Source organism: Sardina pilchardus, chromosome 13, assembly GCF_963854185.1.
Source record: "Sardina pilchardus chromosome 13, fSarPil1.1, whole genome shotgun sequence".
NCBI lineage: Eukaryota > Metazoa > Chordata > Actinopteri > Clupeiformes > Clupeidae > Sardina > Sardina pilchardus.
This window is the reverse complement of record NC_085006.1, coordinates 22,397,162-22,419,100: the sequence shown is the minus strand read 5'-3', so window position 1 is coordinate 22,419,100 and position 21,939 is coordinate 22,397,162. Positions and strand designations below refer to the sequence as shown.

General features: G+C 42.6%; 3 protein-coding genes across 4 annotated transcripts in view; 1 reads left to right on the top strand and 2 right to left on the bottom strand.

Moving 5' to 3' along the window:
• The window catches only part of LOC134099109 (ephrin type-A receptor 4-like), a 20,154-nt gene extending 17,316 nt beyond the window's left edge, over positions 1-2,838 (bottom strand). Inside the window, exons 1-3 of the mRNA XM_062551858.1 lie at positions 2,600-2,838; positions 1,781-1,848; positions 611-1,277 (exon numbers count right to left, since the gene is read on the bottom strand). Of these exons, the coding sequence (XP_062407842.1) occupies positions 611-1,277; positions 1,781-1,848; positions 2,600-2,690 (826 nt within the window). The 5' untranslated portion in view covers positions 2,691-2,838. The remainder of the gene's footprint in view (positions 1-610; positions 1,278-1,780; positions 1,849-2,599) is intronic.
• Positions 2,839-4,931: 2,093 nt separating this feature from the next.
• Positions 4,932-13,016, bottom strand: LOC134099035 (uncharacterized). 2 transcript variants are annotated; one of them, XR_009941103.1, is made up of 11 exons: positions 12,884-13,016; positions 11,638-11,941; positions 11,313-11,374; positions 10,296-10,817; positions 9,725-9,894; positions 9,339-9,559; positions 8,684-8,819; positions 7,551-7,678; positions 7,247-7,336; positions 7,039-7,127; positions 4,932-5,212 (listed from the first exon to the last, which is right to left on the bottom strand). XR_009941103.1 is itself a non-coding variant. In XM_062551710.1 (10 exons), exons 2-10 carry the CDS (start codon positions 11,934-11,936, stop codon positions 5,104-5,106), a joined length of 1,737 nt encoding a protein of 578 aa, XP_062407694.1. In that variant the 5' UTR covers positions 11,937-11,941; positions 12,884-13,016; the 3' UTR covers positions 4,934-5,103. The 2 variants fall into 2 exon arrangements, 1 of the variants encoding a protein (XP_062407694.1); XM_062551710.1 differs by lacking the exon at positions 7,039-7,127 and having other exon boundaries at positions 4,934-5,212.
• A 1,075-nt stretch (positions 13,017-14,091) lies between these two features.
• LOC134099036 (cytochrome P450 2C31-like) lies at positions 14,092-19,751 on the top strand. Its single transcript, XM_062551712.1, has 9 exons — positions 14,092-14,507; positions 15,343-15,505; positions 15,895-16,044; positions 16,320-16,480; positions 16,698-16,874; positions 17,296-17,437; positions 18,157-18,344; positions 19,092-19,233; positions 19,440-19,751. The coding sequence occupies exons 1-9, from the start codon at positions 14,334-14,336 to the stop codon at positions 19,619-19,621; spliced, it is 1,479 nt and encodes a 492-aa protein (XP_062407696.1). The 5' UTR covers positions 14,092-14,333; the 3' UTR covers positions 19,622-19,751.
• The last annotated feature ends 2,188 nt before the right edge of the window (positions 19,752-21,939 follow it).

The following is a 21,939-nucleotide window of genomic DNA, read 5'->3' as shown; positions in this document are numbered from 1 at the left end:
GTCTCTCACACTCCTCTCTGTAGAAATGAGGTCGTACCGACATGGAAACCAGATCCCTTACTGGAATGGTGTCAGATGCCATCGCCAAGGGAGTGTCATGAAGATTACACCAGTTTGTGTGTGTGTGTGTGTGTGTGTGTGTGTGTGTGTGTGTGTGTGTGTGTGTGGTGGGTGTTTGTGTTACTATACATGTCTGTGTGTATGCATATATGTATCATGTGTGTGTGTGTGTGTGTGTGTGTGCATACGTGCGTGCGTGCGTGCGTGCGTGCGTGCGTGCGTGCGTGCGTGAGTGAGTGAGTGAGTCAGTCAGTGAGTGAGTGAGTGAGTGACACTGGAGTATTGTACACACACACACACACACACACACACACACACACACACACACACACACACACACACACACTCACTCACACCAGTCATGTCACTGCTGATCAGGGTTGCACCGGATCAGAGGATGACAACTGGTGGACTGTGTGCTTTGACCTCTTCAAGAGAGAGTGAGAGAGAGAGAGAGAGATGGGTGATATAGATAGATAGATGGATAGATAGCCTAGATATAGATTGACTGACTGTGTGGAGACCATAGTGACATAACATGTTGTCTTACCATGGCACTCTCCATTGCGTTCTTCGTAACCAGGGTTACACACACAGCTTCCAATGGGTACCAGCCACTCTCCATCAGCCCCGCAATGCATTCTGGGAACATCTCGCTCCTCGGCATTATCCACACAGGAGCCGCGCACCTCTACCAAAGAGGACGTGTCAGCCCCCGTCACCGTGTCAGGAAAGCGCGCGAGATTCCGCACCACGAGGGGACAGCGTTTGTAAAACACGCGCACGGAGACCAGCGCGATACATGCGCCCACATCCTGAAACGCCAAATAAAATCCTCTCCGCGTGAGCACGCCCACGTCGCGCACCTCTGTGTTCAATTTCATCACGCGGTCACCGATATCCACCTGCGTGAAGCTCTCGTCCGCAGCCACTGTGTCGATTTTGGAGAAGCGGCTCTCCTGCACGTAACGCTCGCCAGTGTCGTTGTCAGCCTCGTGGTAAAGAAGGTTAAACGTTTCCTTGCAAGTGCCCGTGACTCCCGGCAAGCTGTTACAATCGCGTAGAGTGAACTTGATCTCCACATAGACGCGCTGTGCCAGGGCGCGAGAGACCCAGTGCGTGCGCAGCCAGTTGTTTTGGCTGGGTTCCATCACGTTACACACCTGATAAGTTCGGATGGGCACATTCTTTTCATCCATGATACTCACCTCCTCCCACTAGAGAAAGAGAAAGAAAGAGAGAGAGAGAGAGAGAAGAGAGACCATCATACATTGCATTTTTAGAAAACGTTTACTTATTCATTTTAATCTATTAACTTGTATGTGTTATTGTATAACTTGTCAATATGAGTGAACTTGTCAATATGTCAATAAAGCATTCTTGAATTGAATTGAACTGAGAGAGAGTTGAGTTGAGAGTTGAACTTTCGAAGACGTCTTTATTTTGAGTGTAATGTAGTCATGTCCTTCTACTTTCTTTACCCTCTTTCATTCCATGTTCTCTGCAGCTATCTTCCCTGCCAAGGATCTTTGTTGGAGAATGAAGATATGAAGTTTCTCCCGAAAGAGCGATTCAACCCCGCGGCTCCTTGAGAAATCCAATGCCTTTCTAAAAACCTGGAACTCACCGAGGAACGCCGTGTGTGTGTGTGTGTGTGTGTGTGTGTGTGTGTGTGTGTGTGTGTGTGTGTGTGTTCATTTGTGTGGTGAGGGGGACTTACACCTCCTTCGGACGGACTGGCGACCCATCCCAGTTCTCCTTGAACCGTCCTGGAATCCAGCAAGGTTACTGAGGGAGATACAAGAATTATTGTTTTAATGAGGACGGGTAGGCCCGGATAGACAGGACTACACAACAGTGCAGCTATTGTTAGGAGTTCTCTCGTTGCGGGGTGAAGTGACGGAGTAGTCCCTGAAGTGTTTAATGGTTTAGGCTATTCGATTATTTTAGTTTGGCGATTTCACCTTCATCCCGATACAGGCAATCACTGCCCCCCTTATTCAACCCACATGATACGAGAGAATTATAATTCAAATATCCCAACATTTGGTCACCACAATTTTGGTGTTGTGTCTGTGAATAAGGAGTTGTATCTCCCAAATCTAAGTAACGCTCCTGGAGAACCAACGGTGAACTACAAGGGAAAGCCTAATTTAGGCTCGTAGGCTAGGCTACTCTAGAGCCAGATTATCGCATATGTTCATGAAGCAAATGACATAGGCGACAGTGAGCCAACATCCTTTAAAAATGTGTTTTATGGCAAGCGATACGCCTGCTGACAAGACCAGTTGCTGTCAGCTGTAGGCTACAAAACTCGCAGTCCTTCAGCGGCTATGACTGCATGAGAATTCCAGGTCGCGAGGGAAGCTATTCGTGGATTGAAGAGGAAAGCGGACCCCCGTAGGATGGTGAAGGTATGCTGACGTCCGACTAAATCCCTCGTTATCACGGAACAAAAATGTAATTCCAGTAAGCATCCAATCCGGAGAATTGTGCAACTTGCTTTATCCATTTTCAGTTTAAATGTCTAACAACTTACCTTCATTCGGTCGGTGCTCCCGCAAAGAAGAGATAGAAGTTGAAACTCCGAAGAGAATTGAGAAAAGAATGAAAGGCATACACTCAACCATTGCTACCGTTTTTTTCTCTCCTGCAACTTTTGTATTTGTGGTGTAGCGCGGGCGCTCCGTTGTCCGGGGCCCTCTCCAACAACGATGGAACACTCTGCTGAGTGCTCGAGCGAGACGCGCTGAACCATAGGCTCCTCTCTCCGACACCGGGAGGGGCGTGCGTTTCTCCCCCGCTGACGCAGCTGTCACTCAACTGCACTAAACGAACGCACACCCAAACACACACACACACACACACACACACACACACTACAGTACCCCCCCCCCTCTCTCTCTCTCACACACACACACACACATACACACACACACACACACACACACACACACACACACACACACACACACACACACACACACACACACACACACACACACACACACACACACACACACACACACACACACACTCTCCCTCTATCGGCTTCTCTCTCACACACTCAAAACATAAATTTCTGGTCTCAGCATGCCATCTACTGGACATACAAGGAATACAAGGAAGGAAAAGACCACTTTTGTTGCTGACATCAATGTCTTCACAATAATGAATATACCTATCCCCGATTTACAAAATTGAAGATAAGACAGTTTACAGTTTAGTCTGACGTCAGAAAGTAATAGGCTGTAGTTTACACAGACAGACAAATGTGAACAATGAACAATGTATGCACAAGTGATCTTCAGAACAAGCCTCACAATTGTATTTGATAGACTAATTTACAAAAGGATATTTATTCACATCCAACCCATTCATTTATCACAACGAACATGTAAAGAAAACAAATGTTGGCTTGTTTTTTGTTTGTTTCATTAATTTCATTAATTACTAAATGTTGATATTATAACTGATGTTGTTGTTATTGTCACTTAACTAGCACAGTAATAACTAGATGTACCGCAAAGCAATTCACAATATGACCGCCGCTTTGTCCTGCACATTCTCTCCGCAAACTTATCAATCACGCTTTTGTTTCCGTCGCCTACTCCATCCCCTACTGCAACTTTTATATGTAAATGAGTGTGTGCATGTGTGCACTTGCTTTTGTGTATGAGTGCTTCTCTGTCTATGAGTGTGTGTGTGTTTTATGTGTCTCTATGTGTATAAGTTCACTATGTTCTCTGCCGCCACTGTTACTCCAATATCAATGTGTGTGTGTGTGTGTGTGTGTGTGTGTGTGTGTGTGTGTGTGTGTGTGTGTATGTGTGTGTGTGTGTGTGTGTGTGTATGTGCCTGTGCTTGTCTGTGTTTGTGTGTGTGTGTTCCTGCATGTGTGTGTGTGTGTGTGTGTGTGTGTGTGTGTGTGTGTGTATGACTACTAGCATCCAGCACCCAGAGCAACCATTTGCTTAATACCACCATCTACAGGCCGATGGGTATACAGTCCTGAATGTACACATAAATCCATTTATTTTATAGCCCCCCATGGATGAAATTCCACAAAACCTATACTCCCAGAGGGTGTCATTCATACACATGAAATTTGGTGCAGTTCATAACATCTCATCTGAAGATAGGGGCAATTAAAGCTAAAATTAAAACTTTGACAACAACTATATGACTATATGGAGTAACCCCCGAGGACGAAACTAAATTTTTCTGTCTACTGGGGCTACATGCCCACCATTGAGAGTGACTACTTCTTACTTGTTTAGTTGGGATACAGAGCGCTAAAATACAATAAATAAGTAAGAAATACATTTTGGAAAATTAATTGATCAGTTAAAATAATTTCTCATATAAAAATACAGTATAGAGTATATTTATTGCAGCCTGGCAATGGAAAAGGTATTCCAGAGGACATTACATTGTTATTTCTGTTTAGAATAACATTGATCACAAACAAGACAAACCTGTCGAGTACTTTGAAAAGCGACACCAGGACTTGAGAACGTTTTTGTACACACACACACACCGTTCTCCATGGAGATGGAAGGGGTCTCCAGTGTCCATAACAACACACTAATGCTCAAATGCTACCTTTTGGAGAGGGCTCATACACCTGTAGCACCCCTCCACTCTATTTAATAGAAAAATACACCTTTAAAAGTAACCAGGGGTGCCGTTATCATTTAGTAATGGTTTAGGCCAGTTCTAGGTACGGTTAGGGGGGGGGGGGGATATTCGAGGGAAATATCCAAAAAGGTCAAGAGGTGTAGAAAAAGATGTGGAAGTAAAAGGTAGTTGATCGAGTAGAATTTTATCAAGAAAAGAGTTAGAATAGAGTCTCTATTCTAACTCTTTTCTTGATAAAATTCTACTCGATCAACTACCAACTCTAAAGATAAAGCTATTTATCTTATATATTAAATATTTATTATATTTATATATTTATTTAATTACTGTATTCAGACCAGCATAATACTGTGTGGTCTTCGTAACCAACTTTTAAGGTGGGTTACACCCTCCCCCCTTTGGTTAATGCTTGGTCTTCTTCTGGGGAGGAGCATCAGGCTCATGACCCCCCACCTTGGTTGAGCTGGAGGACTCAGCTTTTCTCTTAACTGAAGGAATCGTTGGCAGGACACTGTTGGAGGGAAGGGAAGAGAGCGTGAGTGGGTGGAGGACAGGGGGAATAAAACATGGGACCTGTCCTGACCTGAATCACTGCCTATGTCACACGGTTACCATTTTCAATACTTTCCTGTGCGAAAACGAAGCCATGGTGGGAGGGTTTGGAAAGCTCAGAAAGTTGCTGTGTGAGCGAAGGAAATTACTGCTGTGTACCAGACTGTATTTCTGACCAACAACCAAGAACTATCTATTCATCATTTGCCAAAAGACACAAACATTCATCGGCAGTGGATTGCCAAAATAAAGCAAGATGTTGGACTATTTCTCAATGTTTTGCAGAGACATTTTGCTCATACAATCATTTTTGTTATGTCTGGTTCAGACTACATCAGAGCAAGATTCAAGGATCATTAAAAAATGTAAACTCTCTTTTCTATCTGGTAAGATGCCTTCCAAATGCCCACTTACTGGTCAGGTTTGAAGAAGGCACCAATTTGTCCTACAAAAAGTAAACAAACTGGTAAAACACTACTGACAACTTAGTTTGGTACATAAATGTACCTTGTTTGGCTTTTATGCTTAGATTTTTCAAAAGTAATCATAATAATAATAATAAAAAAAGCACTGGACTATCTACACAACAATTGTTGTCACCAACACTGACTTTTTATGAGATTCTTGAGGAATCTGTCAGCCAACTACCCAGACATGGGCAAACTACGGCCCGTTGAACGTTTTAATCCGGCCCGCGGAACTTGTCCAAATTATTGAATTTTTTTTTTTTTTTTACAAAAAAAGGAATACGCCACCCAGAAGTGAAATTAAGCCAAGAACAGTGAAAAAACCCGGTTAAAATCCGTCCGGGCATTGTCCTGCTTTGGGAGCAGCGTTTTTGGCTTTAGCTTAGCACAGTTGCTGTAAATGGAGGGAGTCAGTTAGCACGTCCTCCAAGAAAGTGACCGAGACATCTACATTTCTTTTTAAATATATCTTGGGAGCATGTGTTCCAAATGAGTACAAATCATAATGCAAAAGTGTACTCGTTCTGAACACACATCTCCCAAATATATTTAGAAAAAAATAGATGTCTCGGTCACTCATTTTGGAGGACGTGCTAACTGACTCCCTTCATTTACAGCAGTGCTCTGTTTCAAACGCACCTTATGTGTGTGTGACTTGCATGGTGTTGCTTAACTCTGGTAGATCAGGTACTATGATCATCATTTCAGTCAAAAAAAAATCTATCTCAGTTGTGAAAAACTGCTCATCCAGCTACACTGGCTACCGCTGGCTGCCCGCATCAAATTCAAGTCTCTAACGCTTGCCTACAAAGTAGGCTACTCTCCGGCTCTGCCCCCACCTATCTCAATACCCTCATACAGGCATATGCTACCACACGACCGCTGCGCTCCAGCTGAGCGACGTCTAGCTCTTCCGCCAGCACGCGCAGGCCAATCCAAACTTTTCTCATCTGTCGTCCCTCATTGGTGGAATGCACTATCTGTTCCTACTAGGGCAGGGACATCCCTAGCCATCTTCAAAAAAGGTCTGAAAACCCAGCTCTTCAAAGAACATCTCCTCTCATAGCACTACTTCAGACAATCGCACTCATTCATGCATTTATTACACTCATTTATGCACTTATTACACCCACTGATGCACTTATTGTGGTTTTTTAATTGTTGTTAGAAATGTTCTTGAAATACCTAATTGTTTTTTCCATGTTGTAAGTCGCTTTGGTTAAAAAGCGTCAGCCAAATGAAATGTAATGTAATGTAAATGTAATGTAATGAAAAGTAAGACAGCAAAGCGTAACTGTTTGAAGTTGACAAAACTCACTTGCTCATCTATTGACATGCTGTTGACAGCCAACAGAGATGAAGCCAACGCTGATGATGCCCTATACTACTCATACATCTCTGTGGGACCTTTGAAATGGAATTGAATTGAACTTATGAAATTGAATTGAAATTGTACAATAATGAGAAAATACTAATTCAGTGTATGTGTTCGCGATGTGGGTGTGTGTGCAAGTGCACAAACTTACTTCCAGCCTCTCTTTTTGTCAAGCTTGTAAGCGGTGACAACCAGGTCCGGGAAGAGCTTCATCACGCTGATTTCTTCCATTCGCTCTGGCCTAAAACACACACAGTACATACACACATTTCAACTTTACAAAAAGTGAATAGTAAAACAGGTGAAAGACTTAGCTAAAGAAATCACCAGAGTTTACGTGAGTGTGTTTGTGTGCGTGTGCGTGTGCGCGTGCGTGTGCGAGTGCATGTGCGCGTGTGTGTGCGTGTGTGTGTGTGTATGTGTGTGTGCGTGTGTGTGTTGGTGTGCCAACTGACTGGTGCCTCCAGCGATTGCGTATGAATCGCAGTAGACATAGCAGGGTCTCTGGGTCTTTGTCTTTAGAATGATCCTGCACAAGTTTCGACCATTTCTCCTTCATGTCTTCATCTGTCACATGGCCCAGCTGGGAACACACAAACACACATGCACATTATAATCTTTAGCATACCTGTAGGTCTGCACAAAATTCCAAATACTAATTTTCAAATATGAATGGTAGATTGCACCTACAGCCTACAGTAGCTCTGAGATGGTGTTTAGGAGTGGTTTGTATTTAATAATGACCTTGGTCTACACACCATCTCCTCCATGCTAGAACTAAAGCTGCAGCCTACCACCAAAATGAACACTTTGGTCTCCTCATTGATTAGCACAACATCTGGTGTATTAGCAAGCAGGTGTTGGAAAGCATTACTATTGCAATGCTGAAAGATGGATGGTTTTACATGAGTCTTTACGTAACTATGAGGTCTACTAATCAGTAGTCATGACACACACACACACACACACACACACACACACACACACACACACATACAGATGTCTGGGCACTAGGTGGAGCTGTTGACTGATTATGGGGCAGGGATTACTAAATCCGATTCTCACACACACACACACACACACACACACACACACACACACACATACACACACACACACAAACACACACACACACACACACACACACTCACACACAGGTTGATTGTACAGATTGCTTTGTTAGCGTGAGAAAGGTGCATCTCATAAAAGAGTATAATGGAAAAGCAGACTGACAGAATAAAGGTTAAAGAAACCATTGCCGGTGTTTTGACTTGTTACCCGATCAGAGCTCATCTCAGGTCGATATTTCTGTAGGCTATGATAAATTCTTTAGTGTAGCATTTTGAGATTCTGGATAAGATTCACTGTATAAATCACGGGAAAAGTTCACTTTTACATGATACAGTATTCTAATTTGTTGAAATGCACCTGCTGCTTGGATATCACTGCCTCTGGAGATTTTAAAACTTTCCAGCATCTATCAAATACATATAGGCAAATCTGTGTGTGTGTGTGTGTGTGTGTGTGTGTGTGTGAGAGAGAGAGAGACAGATATACCAAGAGACAGAAGGAGAGAGCTCGTACTCACCTTTTTCCATGTAGAAAAGCTTTTCTTGTCCACTTCCAGTTCTTTGAGAACCTTTTGTAGGTGCTCATCTTTACAGGACTTTTCATGCTTTTGCACCTCTGGGACATCCCCCACCTCTTTCAGGAAACTCTCTTTCCTAGGACAGAAAGAAGGCTTGTGAGTAACAGGGGAGCTACTGTACACCAGACGCATAACTGAAACGTTCCATTTGCGACGCGTAAAATCCATTTTAGAAGATGGGTCTAGTTTTTTTGAATATACGCGCCACTGTCGCGTCTGGTGTAGCTACTTCCATTGATTGTAGTGATTATTAACTGCTGCAACATACGTGTCGCGAACGGAACGCTTCAGTTACGTGTCTGGTGTAGCTCCCCTGTAAGAACTGAAAACTTGTAGGCTACATAATAATTTCCTAGAGGTAAATGAGACCAAATTAACTGCCTTTAGATACCTTCGTGAAAACTACAGTATGTTGCTGAAATGATGGCAGTGATATTTCAAATTCATATTTCAATCAGTCTATAAATCTGGTGACAGGTTGTTGATACTTGAACTCCACAGCAAATCAGATTAATCAAATTAAAATCATTCCGCAAACCTATAGTCATTTCTCAGTCCATTTCTCTAAGCAGTAAGCCATGATGATATACAGTACCTTTTGTCATCCCAGAAGTTGGGATGGCTGAGGACTTCTGTGATCCGTGGCCTCGCTTCTGGATCAACGTTAAGCATGCTCTTAACCAAATCCTTGGCTTCCTCATCATTAAGGTCATCTAGTTTGTAGTCACACTTTTTAATGTTATCTTCACAATCCTCGTCATCGCCAAAGGGATGTTTTCCACCAGAGAGGATGTAGTAGACCAGCATTCCAGCTACCTGTGGGCAAGAAGAGAAAATCTATCAAAATGTATGAGATCTATCTGCACTCTGTGTCTTTGAACAAAGGCGTCTGCCAAATAGCCATAACCATAACCATAACCTTGCTGTGTGAAAAAGTAATGAAGTAAATGTCTGTGCATGTGTGTAAAGATGATGACAGACCTGTATATCAGTGCTTTGCTTGTACCGAATGCCCTGGTCTCGTCGGGTCCTGAGTACTTCTGTGGCCTCCCAGCACTCTGTTCCAGCTCTGCTTGTCACTCTAGTAGTCTGGCCCGGTTCTAAGGTGCGACTTATCCCAAAATCAGACAATCTTACTCCACCATCAACATCTGTAAAGGGTCATTATTAATTGCCAATTAGTCCTCCATTTTAGCCTGGCTGACAGCAAACCACTTCTCAAATCTCAATTGAGATTGAGAATGGCTCTGGGGACCAATATATTTTAAATTTCCAAGGAGCGTGACCAGCTGCAGAATTAAACTTAAATTGGCATATTTATCTAGAAGTAAAGTAAACACATCCTACTTAAAAACATATGCAGGTTTGTCAGGGTTCACCCAGACATTACAGATTAAACTGTACAGAACTGAATTAAATTGAATGAGTCCCATGAGCCAAATGAAGCGCTTTTTTCCAAAAAACTATACTGTATATCCATTTCTGAAAATATTAAAAAGTCATGTTAATCAAGTGTGTATTTCACATAATATCAACAAAAAAATCAGCTTACAAATTAAAATGTTTTGAGGCTTGATGTCTCGATGGATCAGATCATGCTCATGTAGGACTTTCAGACCCTCAAGGAACTCTTTCACTATTCGTCTCCTTTCTAGCTCATCTGGGTTTTTTTCTTTTAAGTATTCCTGCAGGTTGTAGTCACACAACTGCATGGCAATATAGCCAACGTCGTCCACTTCTTCAGAGTCCACGTACTGCACAACATGAAGACTGGTAAACCTGTATTCCAGTAAGCGCTCCAGTTCATCTTGGAATATGAGCATCTTCTTTATGGCAACTTCTGTGCCATCCTTCTTGAGTCCCAAGAGGACTTCAGCCTGTCCTGTCCTAGCCATCCGGAATTTCTCATCCTTAGGGACAAATATCAGGTTCCCAACTCTCCTCACCTTACTGTCCTCCATGTTAACAAGAGCTTCCATTTGCTCATGCCATCTTTTGCTACACTGATTCCATTTCCTACGTTGAGGTGTGGATGTATTGCTGACAGACATTTGGGAAGAGGAGATTCTGTTCCCTGTTTTAAAAAGACACAGATATTGTGAAAGGCGAAAATGGCTTACAAAGCATCAGACTAAAAGTATCCCATATACTGTACTGTAACTGTGTTTCATTTTAGATATTAAAATAGATAAACAAAAATTGTATACATTTATATATAGATCTCTAGAAAAAAATGAAGAGACCACGGCACATTTTTGCTCATGTCATCCTACGGTTGCTGAGTTACATTCTAATTTTGAATTTTGAATATGACTGTCAACTCATTTGAATGTCACTCAGTAACTGTAGAATGACATCAGATAAGTGTGCAGGGGTCTCTTCATTTTTCTAGAGCTGTATCTGTCTGGCACCATCTACAGTAAACTACTATAAGTCCACATGTAAATAGTATAATACAATATATTATAATTGTGTTATTGAGGTTTATCATTTTGAAGAAAAACATCTGTGAAATAACTGGCTATGGTTAAATGTATCAGTTGGAATTATTCAAGTGTAACGTCCACACCTGCTTCAGACGTTCCCAATCCCAGAGTGTGGATGTCCTGGGTAACCCCAGTCCTTGCTTCACTGTGAGAACGAAACAGGAAAGAGCTCAGGTTTTTAGATTTAGTCTACATTGACAGGTCCAAATAATTATACCTTGGCTGAGGTAATTTCACACCACTGTCTTATTTTTTTTTTACACCACGGTCTAATTTGCACTGTCAACAAGGACACACAATCTTGTGATCTTCCGTCACAACCTGATCACTGATCAGCCATGACAATCTTGCCTCACTACCTGATTGGTTTTGGCAGGCTACTCACACCTCTGATTGGGCATGACTCACCTCACTGTCTGATTGGAGGAATTAGTGGAGAAGTCTGCCGAAGTCTGCTGAAGCTGTTGTGACGGATCCTGGTGCCCCATAGCCCTCAAGATGTGCTGTGTTATCTTCATACGGCCTTTGATCCCATATCGCTCCTTCATCAATTGCACTATGTCAGTCACATCTTTCTTCTCCAGTAGGCCCCAGGGAATTGGTGTAAAGCCAGGCAGGGTATCCTGGTTCAGGTATTGCCTGAACCTTTTAAACTTTGATTTAGACAACTCATCTAGATGTCTGTAGATGTCTTCATTGTCCCCCATGTTTTCTGCCATTAGATGTAAAAAAACAATCACCATCAATCATGACCACAGTCCCTTGGTTCCAGTTGAACCGAAGGTACGTTCAAGTTTATAAACATAGGCTTACTAACATTAGTCTAAGTACTGTAGGTGGTTCTCTGCAAACATACAGTGGAGATGGACATGAGCTTGGTGAAGGATTATTCTGTTACCAATGGAATGTTTACACCGAATCGGTCAAATTCAACAGATAAAATGTATTCATCACTATTTGCCCAAACCTCTGCCCTACCCCTAAGCCTTGGGCCAGAACAGGGTTCTGTCAGTGTCAGAGTTTGCTGCTGTATTGACATACGGTAACCATCTGGAGCCCTATAGACAGGTGCTGTACAGGTGTGTTACAACGCAGGTACAGCATGTACAGCATGTACAAACCTCGCCTCCACACAAAAGACATGTACTGTACAACTATAGCACTAAATCCCTGAGTATCAGATAGGAATCTTTAGCATTCACAAATGTAGAATTTGAGGGTGGCTGACTGTCATGAATGCTTATGTGGACAAATGTAAAGAGCTGAGAATGTCTGAGTGGCATGTAGAAATGTAGATATACAGTGTACAGTAATCACTGACGCCGCCACCCTCCCTGACTCTCAAAAGACTCTGTTCTGTGGGTCAAAATGGCAAACGAGGACACCATGAAACGCCAACGAAAATATAAGTTTAAAAGATGCAACAGAGCTTGATAAAAAGCCATGTAGCATTATGAGGGTTTTGCTTTCTTTTTCATGGTGTGTTCCGACCCATTTCTCATCAAATAAACACACAGTACATCAACTAGACAGCTTATAGGAACGCCATGTGTTTATCTCTATTCCCCACACGACCATTGAAAACAAAATCTCTTCTAGAAAAAAAATGTCACTTAGACATAAAAAGTAGTTGTTTGTAAACCATGTAACTTACCTTAGAAAACTTGAGTGTTAAGTTTGTTCTAGAAGTATGTCTTATAGCGACAATTTTGTAGAGAATTAAAAGCCGAGCTCAAATGCTCACACACCACATGAGACGGGAAGTGCAGGAATCAAGTAGGAAGTTGTTTCTCCCGCCTATATCCAAATATGGAAGGGAGGTTACAGCTGAAGGGAGGGAAAGAGAGGTTAAACCTATAGAGAAAAAAAGATATTGAGAGAGGGAAGACAAAGAAAGATAGAGAGATGGTGTTAAAGGAGAACAACAGGTTAGACAGAGAGAAAGAGGGACTAAGCCAAAAGAAAATTAAAGGAAAAAAACAGAAAGGTTACAAGTCAACTGATGTAAAAGGAGAGAGAGAGTGTGTGTGTGTGTGTGTGTGTGTGTGTGTGTGTGTGTGTGTGTGTGTGTGTGTAGGAGCATACCTCTCTCTCTGTCTCACTCTCTCTATGCTTGTGTGTGTGACATGTAGGATCATCTCTCTCTCTCCCTTTGTGTGTGTGTGTGTGTGTGTGTGTGTGCAAATATATTTGAAATATTAAATTATCGATTAATATCAATATTACAGGTGTCTTAGATTTATTGTAATTATGATAGAGATTGACAGGAAGTGGGTGGGGCAGAGGATAGGGATCGGAAAATTACCCAGTTAGACTAGTAACAACACGTGGATCACACAACACATTGTAGTTCAATACATTGCTTTTGTTTTTGCTAAATAACTGAATTGCCTCTCGACTTGACTCGACTTGCAGCTGTACAGTACTGTACTTCTGGCTGGTCCCCGATTCAGTGGACTTATTTGTCAACTTTCCAAGGGCATGTATGCACCAACGACTTCACATTCCTCACCTCGGGTGCCACTTCCTTATCAATGCATGTGTGAACCATGTGTCTATTTTCATTGCAAAAGTTTCATTAAGGGTTTGAAAACCATAACAGTTATTTAGGTCTTGTTTTCATCATCCTCAGCATTGCACAAGCCCTGTACTGTAGTGCCATTATGCAATTGGGAAACTATAGCTAGTACAAAGATTCCTCCCACTGGCTATGGTTGTTTGTTTTGGCACTGATAGCTAACTAAAAGGATCAGAGCGATTGGTGTAGTTCTCCGGGTTAAAGTGAACGAGAAGCAGACACATGACTCCCCTCTATCCAAGTCCTGCTCAGTGGACGTCTCCTCCCCTCACCCACAACCTCCCCCACATAGAGCCGTTCAGTCTGTGGAGAGCACTCAGCATGAGCACAGCCAAGTTACAGACAAAAAGAGAATAATGTATGAGAGGTGGTGATATAGAGAGAAAGGGACGTGTAGATACTGTATCTAGAGAGACAGAAACAGAGAGAGAGAGAAAGGGCGAAAGAGAGTGAGAGAGAGAGAGAGAAGTGACTACAAAGTGAAGCTATAAGAGCAGCTGACAGAGGAGAGGGAAGGAGGTGCGTCATGTCTGAGTGCAGCATGCTGCTGCTGGCTGGCCTGGTGCTGCTCCTGCTGCTGCTGGTCTGGAGGAGGACGGGGCAACAGGGGCTTCCACTGCCCCCAGGCCCCACTGGACTGCCCCTGCTGGGAAACCTGCCCCAAGTGAACAAGAGAGCGCCCTTTGAGACCTTTTTGAAGGTATCACTTCTCATTCTGCCATTTGGTTGGATTACACTTCCCATTTGTTCACATACAGTATAGCTAAAGATTGTCTGAGCATTTCATTTGAATATTTCACATCAATATTTATATACTAAGCAAGCCAAATGTTTGGGGATATTTAGATGCAGTGTATGGATTTGGGGATATTTTTTATGAGTAGCATGAATCCTTTTCTTATCCTTTTTATCCTGGTACTATATTTTCACTTACAATTGCAGTCTTTGGTGTGTGTGTGTGTGTGTCTGTGTGTGTCTGTGTGTGTGTGTGTGTGTGTGTGTGTGTGTGTGTGTGTGTGCGCGCGTGCGTGCGTGTGTGTGCTTAGCCTGACCTAAGTCCTCCACATAGTTTAAAGGTGCAGTCGCACAGGTGCATTTTTTAGTCACATTCAGCAGTCACCTCCTCACGACCACTAGCTGCCCAGAATGTGAGTGCACAAACCCGGCCTCTGCAGCCCAGGCTCAGAAAATTGAAAACAAACAAAGTGGCGGCAGCCTGTCCCTAAAACTAAAACAAAACCCTGTGGGGAATTTAGTTGGGAATACTGAAGGTAGAAGTTTCAAGTTTCGAGTTTTAGTTTCAAGTTTTATTTTATTCAGGTGAGCTCTGGCGCATTTCGTTTTGTCCTTGGTTAAAATTAAAATACGCTGTATGTTGTTTTTCCACAAAAGTCTCTGTCAATAAAATTAGATATAAATGTAAACACAAACAAACGTGACTTCCTGCAAAATCCCTGACTGCATCTTTAACTCTGATGTATGTTAGTGTGTACTACTATCCCATAAACATTGCTCGTCATTCTCTTCCATCCCAGTGGAGTCAGCAGTACGGCCCGGTCATGACCGTTCATCTGGGACCCTGGCGCATTGTGGTTCTGAGTGGGTACCAGGCGGTGAAAGAGGCGCTGGTGGACCAGGCTGATGAGTTCACGGATAGACCGCCAGTGCCGTTCTTTGACAAAGTGACCAGGGGATATGGTAAGATCACATAGTAGCTAGCACGATCACCCCCACTTTGTATTGTGAAATTAATGAATGAATTAGCTTATAATGAATGAATGCCCTGGATATTTTCACATTACTGTAATTTCCCGACTATTAGCCGCGGCGTATACATTGACTTTGCACAATTTATTCAGCTATGAGGTTAAAACACGGGGGCAGTTAATATGGTATATTATGGTTTTGTTTCTTTTAACTTGCATAAAACACCGTCCTGAGGCTTATACACAATACAGTTACTGTACAGTATACTGTTTACATACACTGTAAAGGGACCCATTCAATGTTTTCTTAGGTACAGCTTATTATTATATCATTAAAATGTCTGTTGTGCGTAATGTGTGTCCGACGATGATTTTGTTCAGGTCTGGCCGTCAGTAACGGTGAGCGCTGGCGCCAGCTGAGACGCTTCACACTGAGCACGCTCAGAGACTTTGGGATGGGCCGCAAGAGGATGGAGCAGTGGACTCTGGAGGAGAGCCAACACCTGCTGGAGAGCCTGAGAGAAACCAAGTGTGAGTATGTGTGTGTGTGTGTGTGTGTGTGTGTGTGTGTGTGTCTTGGTATGTGTCTTTATGAGTATGTGTGTGTGTGTCTGTTTGTGTCTTTGTGAGTATGTGTGTGTGTGTGTCTGTGTCTGTCTGTCTGTCTATCTGTGTCTGTGTCTCTTGGTGTGTGTATGTGTATCCATGCATTTGTATATTTTTAGCATTGTTGCATAAGAGAGTGGCTAGATATGCATTTGCCAGTAGTTGATTGCCTATAAAGAATCACAACTCTCTCCCCCCAGCGACTCCATTCAACCCAACATTCTTCCTGAGCCGCGCCACGGCTAACGTGATCTGTGCGCTGGTGTTCGGAGAGCGCTTCAGCTACGACGACGTCCACTTCCTGCGTCTACTGCAAATTATGCAGGCCGTACAACACCTTGAGAGCAGTCCCTGGGGGCAGGTATATCGATAGATTTCAATTGTGGACTAGAATTCAAGCAAGATTTGTTTTTTTGCAGAAGTGGCAGCTTCAACATGAAAGCCTTTTGTTATTCTTGTCCTAGATGAGTGTTTTGGGGGGGTGGGTGGGGGGGGGCATGTGTGTGTGTTGTCCAATCTCAGAAAAGTCGACAGCCCACATGCTCAACAAGTCTATTCCTCTCACACAACCTACACAGCTGTACAACCTCATCCCCAAGCTGATGGAGCACCTCCCTGGGCCCCATCACAACGTCTTCAAGCAGTTAGATGAGCTGAATGCCTTTATTACTGAGAAGATCCACCAGCATGAAGAGACTCTGGACCCAGACAACCCTCGAGACTACATTGACTGTTTCCTCATCAGACTCAACCAGGTGAGCTTCTGAGAACAAGTTGTCATGAGAATTCATGTACCCTTATCGTAAAGTGTTACCAATTTTGTGGTGTGTGAATGCAGCAAATTGACTTTGTTCATGACTTTAGGTCCATGAATTATTATTGTTATTTTTATGGTTACAGTTAGACATCTCTACACATAGTCACCCACAAGTCTTAGTATCATGCAGGTAAAGCTGCAGTCAGGCAGCAGTCATTCACTAACATTACAATACACATGTTTCTCACATTTTGCTTTTGGCTGTTCAGCCATATACCAAGCCTAGGCCAAATATAAAATACAAAGACTTTGAGATAAAAAAAAAAAGACAAAAACCAAAACTAAAAAAATCATAAGTATTAAGAACTGACTGGATTTTTCCCCCACCAACTCATGTTAATGGGATTGCCTGCTGTTAGGAGAAGCACCTGCCTGAATCTGAGTTCATCTATGAAAACATGGCAGCTACAGTCCGAGATCTCTTCATGGCTGGGACCGAGACCACCAGCACCACCCTCCGATACGCCTTCATGTTGCTTATAAAGCACCCAGATATCCAAGGTGGGACTATGCACTTTTTATGCTTACATTCAAACGCACACACACACACACACACACACACACACACACACACACACACACACACACACACACACACACACACACACACACACACACACACACACACACACACACGCACACATATTAGAACTTTACATTACACACACACACACACACACACACACACACACACACACACACACACACACATACACACACAAATGTAGGTTTATATGCATAACCTGCATAGTGTTGCTGCATAGACTGAGGTTTTAGCCCTACCCTGCCCTGGTCTCGAACCTGATATTCAAGGTGAGACTATGCACTTTCTACACTTGTATGCAAATACACACACACACACACACACACACACACAGAGAGAGAGAGAGAGAGAGAGAGAGAGAGAGAGACGCACGCATACACACACACACACACACACACACACATTAGAACTTTACCTCACACACACACACACACACACACACACACGCACACACACACATACACACACACACACACACACACACACACACACACACACACACACATACACACACACACACACACACACAGCACTATGCAGCTCTTGTACCTGAAATTAAGCTTCAAACTCATTTTTTTGGATCCCCATCAATGAGTTGGGCAGTCTCATAGGCTTTCATGGAACCCTGAATGTTAAAGCAAAATTATATTGCTACCCAGTTCTTTGAAAATTGCAGAGCACGTGCAGAAGGAGATTGAAGCAGTGCTTGGCCAACACGGAACCCCACAAATGGAGGACAGGAAGTCCCTCCCGTACACTGACGCTGTGATCCATGAAGTTCAGCGCTACATGGACTTTGTACCCCTCAGTGTCCCCCACTATGCCACCAAGAACATCTCATTCAGAGACTACATTATTCCCAAGGTGGGTCGGCTCCTCAAGGCCCCATCACATTACACGCGGCATGTGCTATGAAACCCATCAAGAACTGGTCTGCCGCTGCGCTCAGTATAGCGGCATTTTTGCGCGTACCACGGTCAAAGTTGAAATATGTTGAACTTTGACCGCAGCACGCTGTAAGTCAATTGTCTTTTGCGCGGAACCCAGCGGTAACCACAACATCAAGCTGTAACAGAAATGATCTGTATTCTAAATGTGCATTTACTGTAGTCCTACAAAATCAGTTGTTTTTGTTGGTCAATACATGACATTATTATACGACTCTTCACAATGCAAGTAGAACGCTCCATTGACTTGAATGGGATTTCCCAACGTTCTACCGGTCATTATTTCTTGATAGATGACCGCTCCGAAGGTATAATGCCCGCTGCCAATGGCAACGGGTTCACTCCGCTAGTTGTTGCGGTAGCCACGAAACGGTAGCCAAGTCATTGCTAAAGACACTGAGATGAGTTTCTTTTCTCGTTTTGGCAAGTAGCCGTATAATAAGCGGGATAATGTATAGAACGCCGGTCGTTTTCGGAAAATAATTCCCTTCAGGACGAAGCAAAACCCTCCGCTGCGCGTCGGGGTTCAGTTCATCCTGTCGGGAATTATTTTCCGATAATGACCGGCGTTCTATACATTATCCCTTACCTAATACATTCTGCATCTTTTAGAGCTTAAAAAAAAAATAAACCTTCCTAAATCATGACCTCTGACCCCTTGTAGGACACAGTGATCATTCCCATGCTGCACTCTGTTCTCCGAGATGAGGACCAATGGGAGAACGCCTGGGCCTTTAACCCTGTGAACTTCCTGGACCAAAATGGCAACTTCAAGAAGAACCCGGCCTTCCTTCCCTTCTCTGCAGGTAGGAAGGGCATTTGCAACTTTATGATAATCTTCTGCAACGGCAAAGACTCTTGATACTTTCACTTGAAGACATGTATTTAGTGACCATACGTTTGGCACACGTAATCCAATATTGATTCATACATCAAAAATGACAAAATGAAAAGACAACATCCTTAAAAAATCTTGTGTTGCAAAACAGGTAACTGTCTGTTTGTGTCTCAGGTAAGCGTTCATGTGTGGGAGAGTCACTGGCACGGATGGAGCTGCTGCTCTTCCTGGTGTCCATAGTGCAGCATTTCCACCTCAGCACCCCTGGAGGACCGTCCAGTCTGGACATAAAGCCTGAGTTCAGCAGCTTTCTTAAAGTCCCTGCTCAGTACCAGCTTGTTGTCACCCCCCGCTGATCAACATTGGTACTACATGTCTAAAAGAAGATTTCTTTGATCTCCAAAGACCAGGGCTAATCTACATAGCCTACAGGAAACCACAGTATAACAAACTCTGGAAACATAAAGAATGCATATTTAACAAACACTGCATAATGCATAGGCCTATTTTTTATTAATAAAACTGAAATACTTCAATAATGACATAATATGAAAGGATTTGTTGTTCTGGCTCCTCTGCATGGTGGGGGTTTATGCATTTGATGACAATTTATTAATTAAGGCCCAGTCATGTAAAGACATACTGTACACATAATAGATACTGTAGGTAGAAAAGATAGACATGGTATATTAAGTGCATAGAAATATTGGGGGGGATTGTTTATTCCTACAAAATTCATATCAGTATAGTAACGCATTTAAAACAATAGTGATTTGGGAAACCAAAGTTCCAATTTTGGAGAAGTGTGTGTTCACTATGATCTCAGAAAACAATAGATGTTAAAGCAACATTAAAGCACTTTTGCTCTGTCGCACGCCTGCTATTTGTTTATCCAGCAAATAACAATGTCCACATACAAGGTAGAGTACGTTGCATGATTTTATGAAGTGATGAATTGCGACATCGAAAAAAGTCAAATTTCTATTTCTATGTATTTTGTATGTCTCATTCCATCCAACTACAGATCCGCTACCCGATCTGGTAGACTTACAGTGTGGTTACAGGTTATAGAGGGCCACAAAGTGAATGCATACGTGTGGTTACGAGTTGATGAACCACTGAAACGATTTTGGAAACATTATTTTAAGGTACAAAAAAGAGTTTCTGTAACAGCGAGATCAATATTTTGTCCTTTTAAAAACGGTAAAACACATTAGAAATGTAAACATATCATATGATAGTAAATGACTTGTTAAAATCATTAAAAAGTGTTTGTACTGTAATATAACCTACCATGATTAGATAGCACCGGGTGCTAAGTAACAACAAATTAAACTTTAACTTGAACTTAAATCTCCTTATCTGAAACTACAGAATAGTAATTGCAGGGAGTCCAGGGACCTATGATCTCCCCCTCTGGTGTTCTTTTGGTTTTTCAGTTGGAAGGAATGATCGACACCTTTAACTCTAACTCCCCAAACTGAGATTCTGGTATTCCAAACAAAATCCAGCTATTCAAATCAACATCCAGCTTGGCTCTTCTTCTTCATTGACCCCAGCAGCCAAAGTTAAAATTTAAGAGTGTACCGTCACACCGGTGTGACAGGAATGTTGGAAAATTAACATTCTAAAGAATATCTGGGTTCATTGAATTCTATATAGAATTTTAGAACCTTGAATTGTTGCGGAATGGAATCTTGTGTTAGAATGTTCAAAACCCACCCTTTTAATTAAGAGTTAAAGTTTGTATTGTTATTGCCATATTTTATTGTAAGCTGCTATGGCAACTTTAAACCATAATATTATTTTAATGATAATGTTTGTTGTTATAATTGCTGCTGTGGACTGAAGCATGTTTCAAATGTACCTACCCTTTTTCTGTCATGATTTGAGGAGTGACATTAGGAGTGTCATTACACTTCTGGCCATGTGGGGTCCTCAGCCTCCTTGTTTAGTTTCTTTTCACCTGCTCCTCAATGGTAGTTTTGTGGTTTCACCTGTTTGTTTGTTTCCTCAGTCTTGAAACGCCTTCACTGAATATGTTCTAGACATCCAAGCCAGTTCTCAGGTTGTTAACTAAACTGATTTTCCTGTGTTATATCTATTGTATTTATTTTTGCTGTTATTTGACCTACATATTGCTTGTTTATTGGAGTTTGCTCACCACAGACTCAGTTTGACCCAGATCACTAGATCACCCAGATGTGCCACCGCCATCCCAATATCCCTGGCCTAGAGCCCCTTGGCTTTCAACACACAACTTCAAAACAAAGCTGATGATCTCAGCCTCACAGAATCCTCCGCTTTTAACAAAGCATGTGGCAGGTTCACCAGGGAATCAAACCCAGGTCTCCAGTGTGAGATCTATCCTCTGCCCACTATAATTACCCTATAATTGCCCTATAGTAAGCCTAGTTAGCCTATAGTAAGCATATAGTAAGCCTATAGTTAGACTGTAGAAAGCATAGTAAGCCTATAGTTAGCCTATAGACAGCATAGTAAATATATAGTTAGCCTATAGTAAGCATAGTAAACCTATGTGCAGACACAGGAGTGAGAATCTGGAGTGGAAACACAAATCACGAGGTATGCAGAAAAACAGCAGGACATAAACTCGCCGTGTAGTCCAGGCGGAGGTCAAAATCCAGAAGGCACTAAACCCATTTCTGCTCTG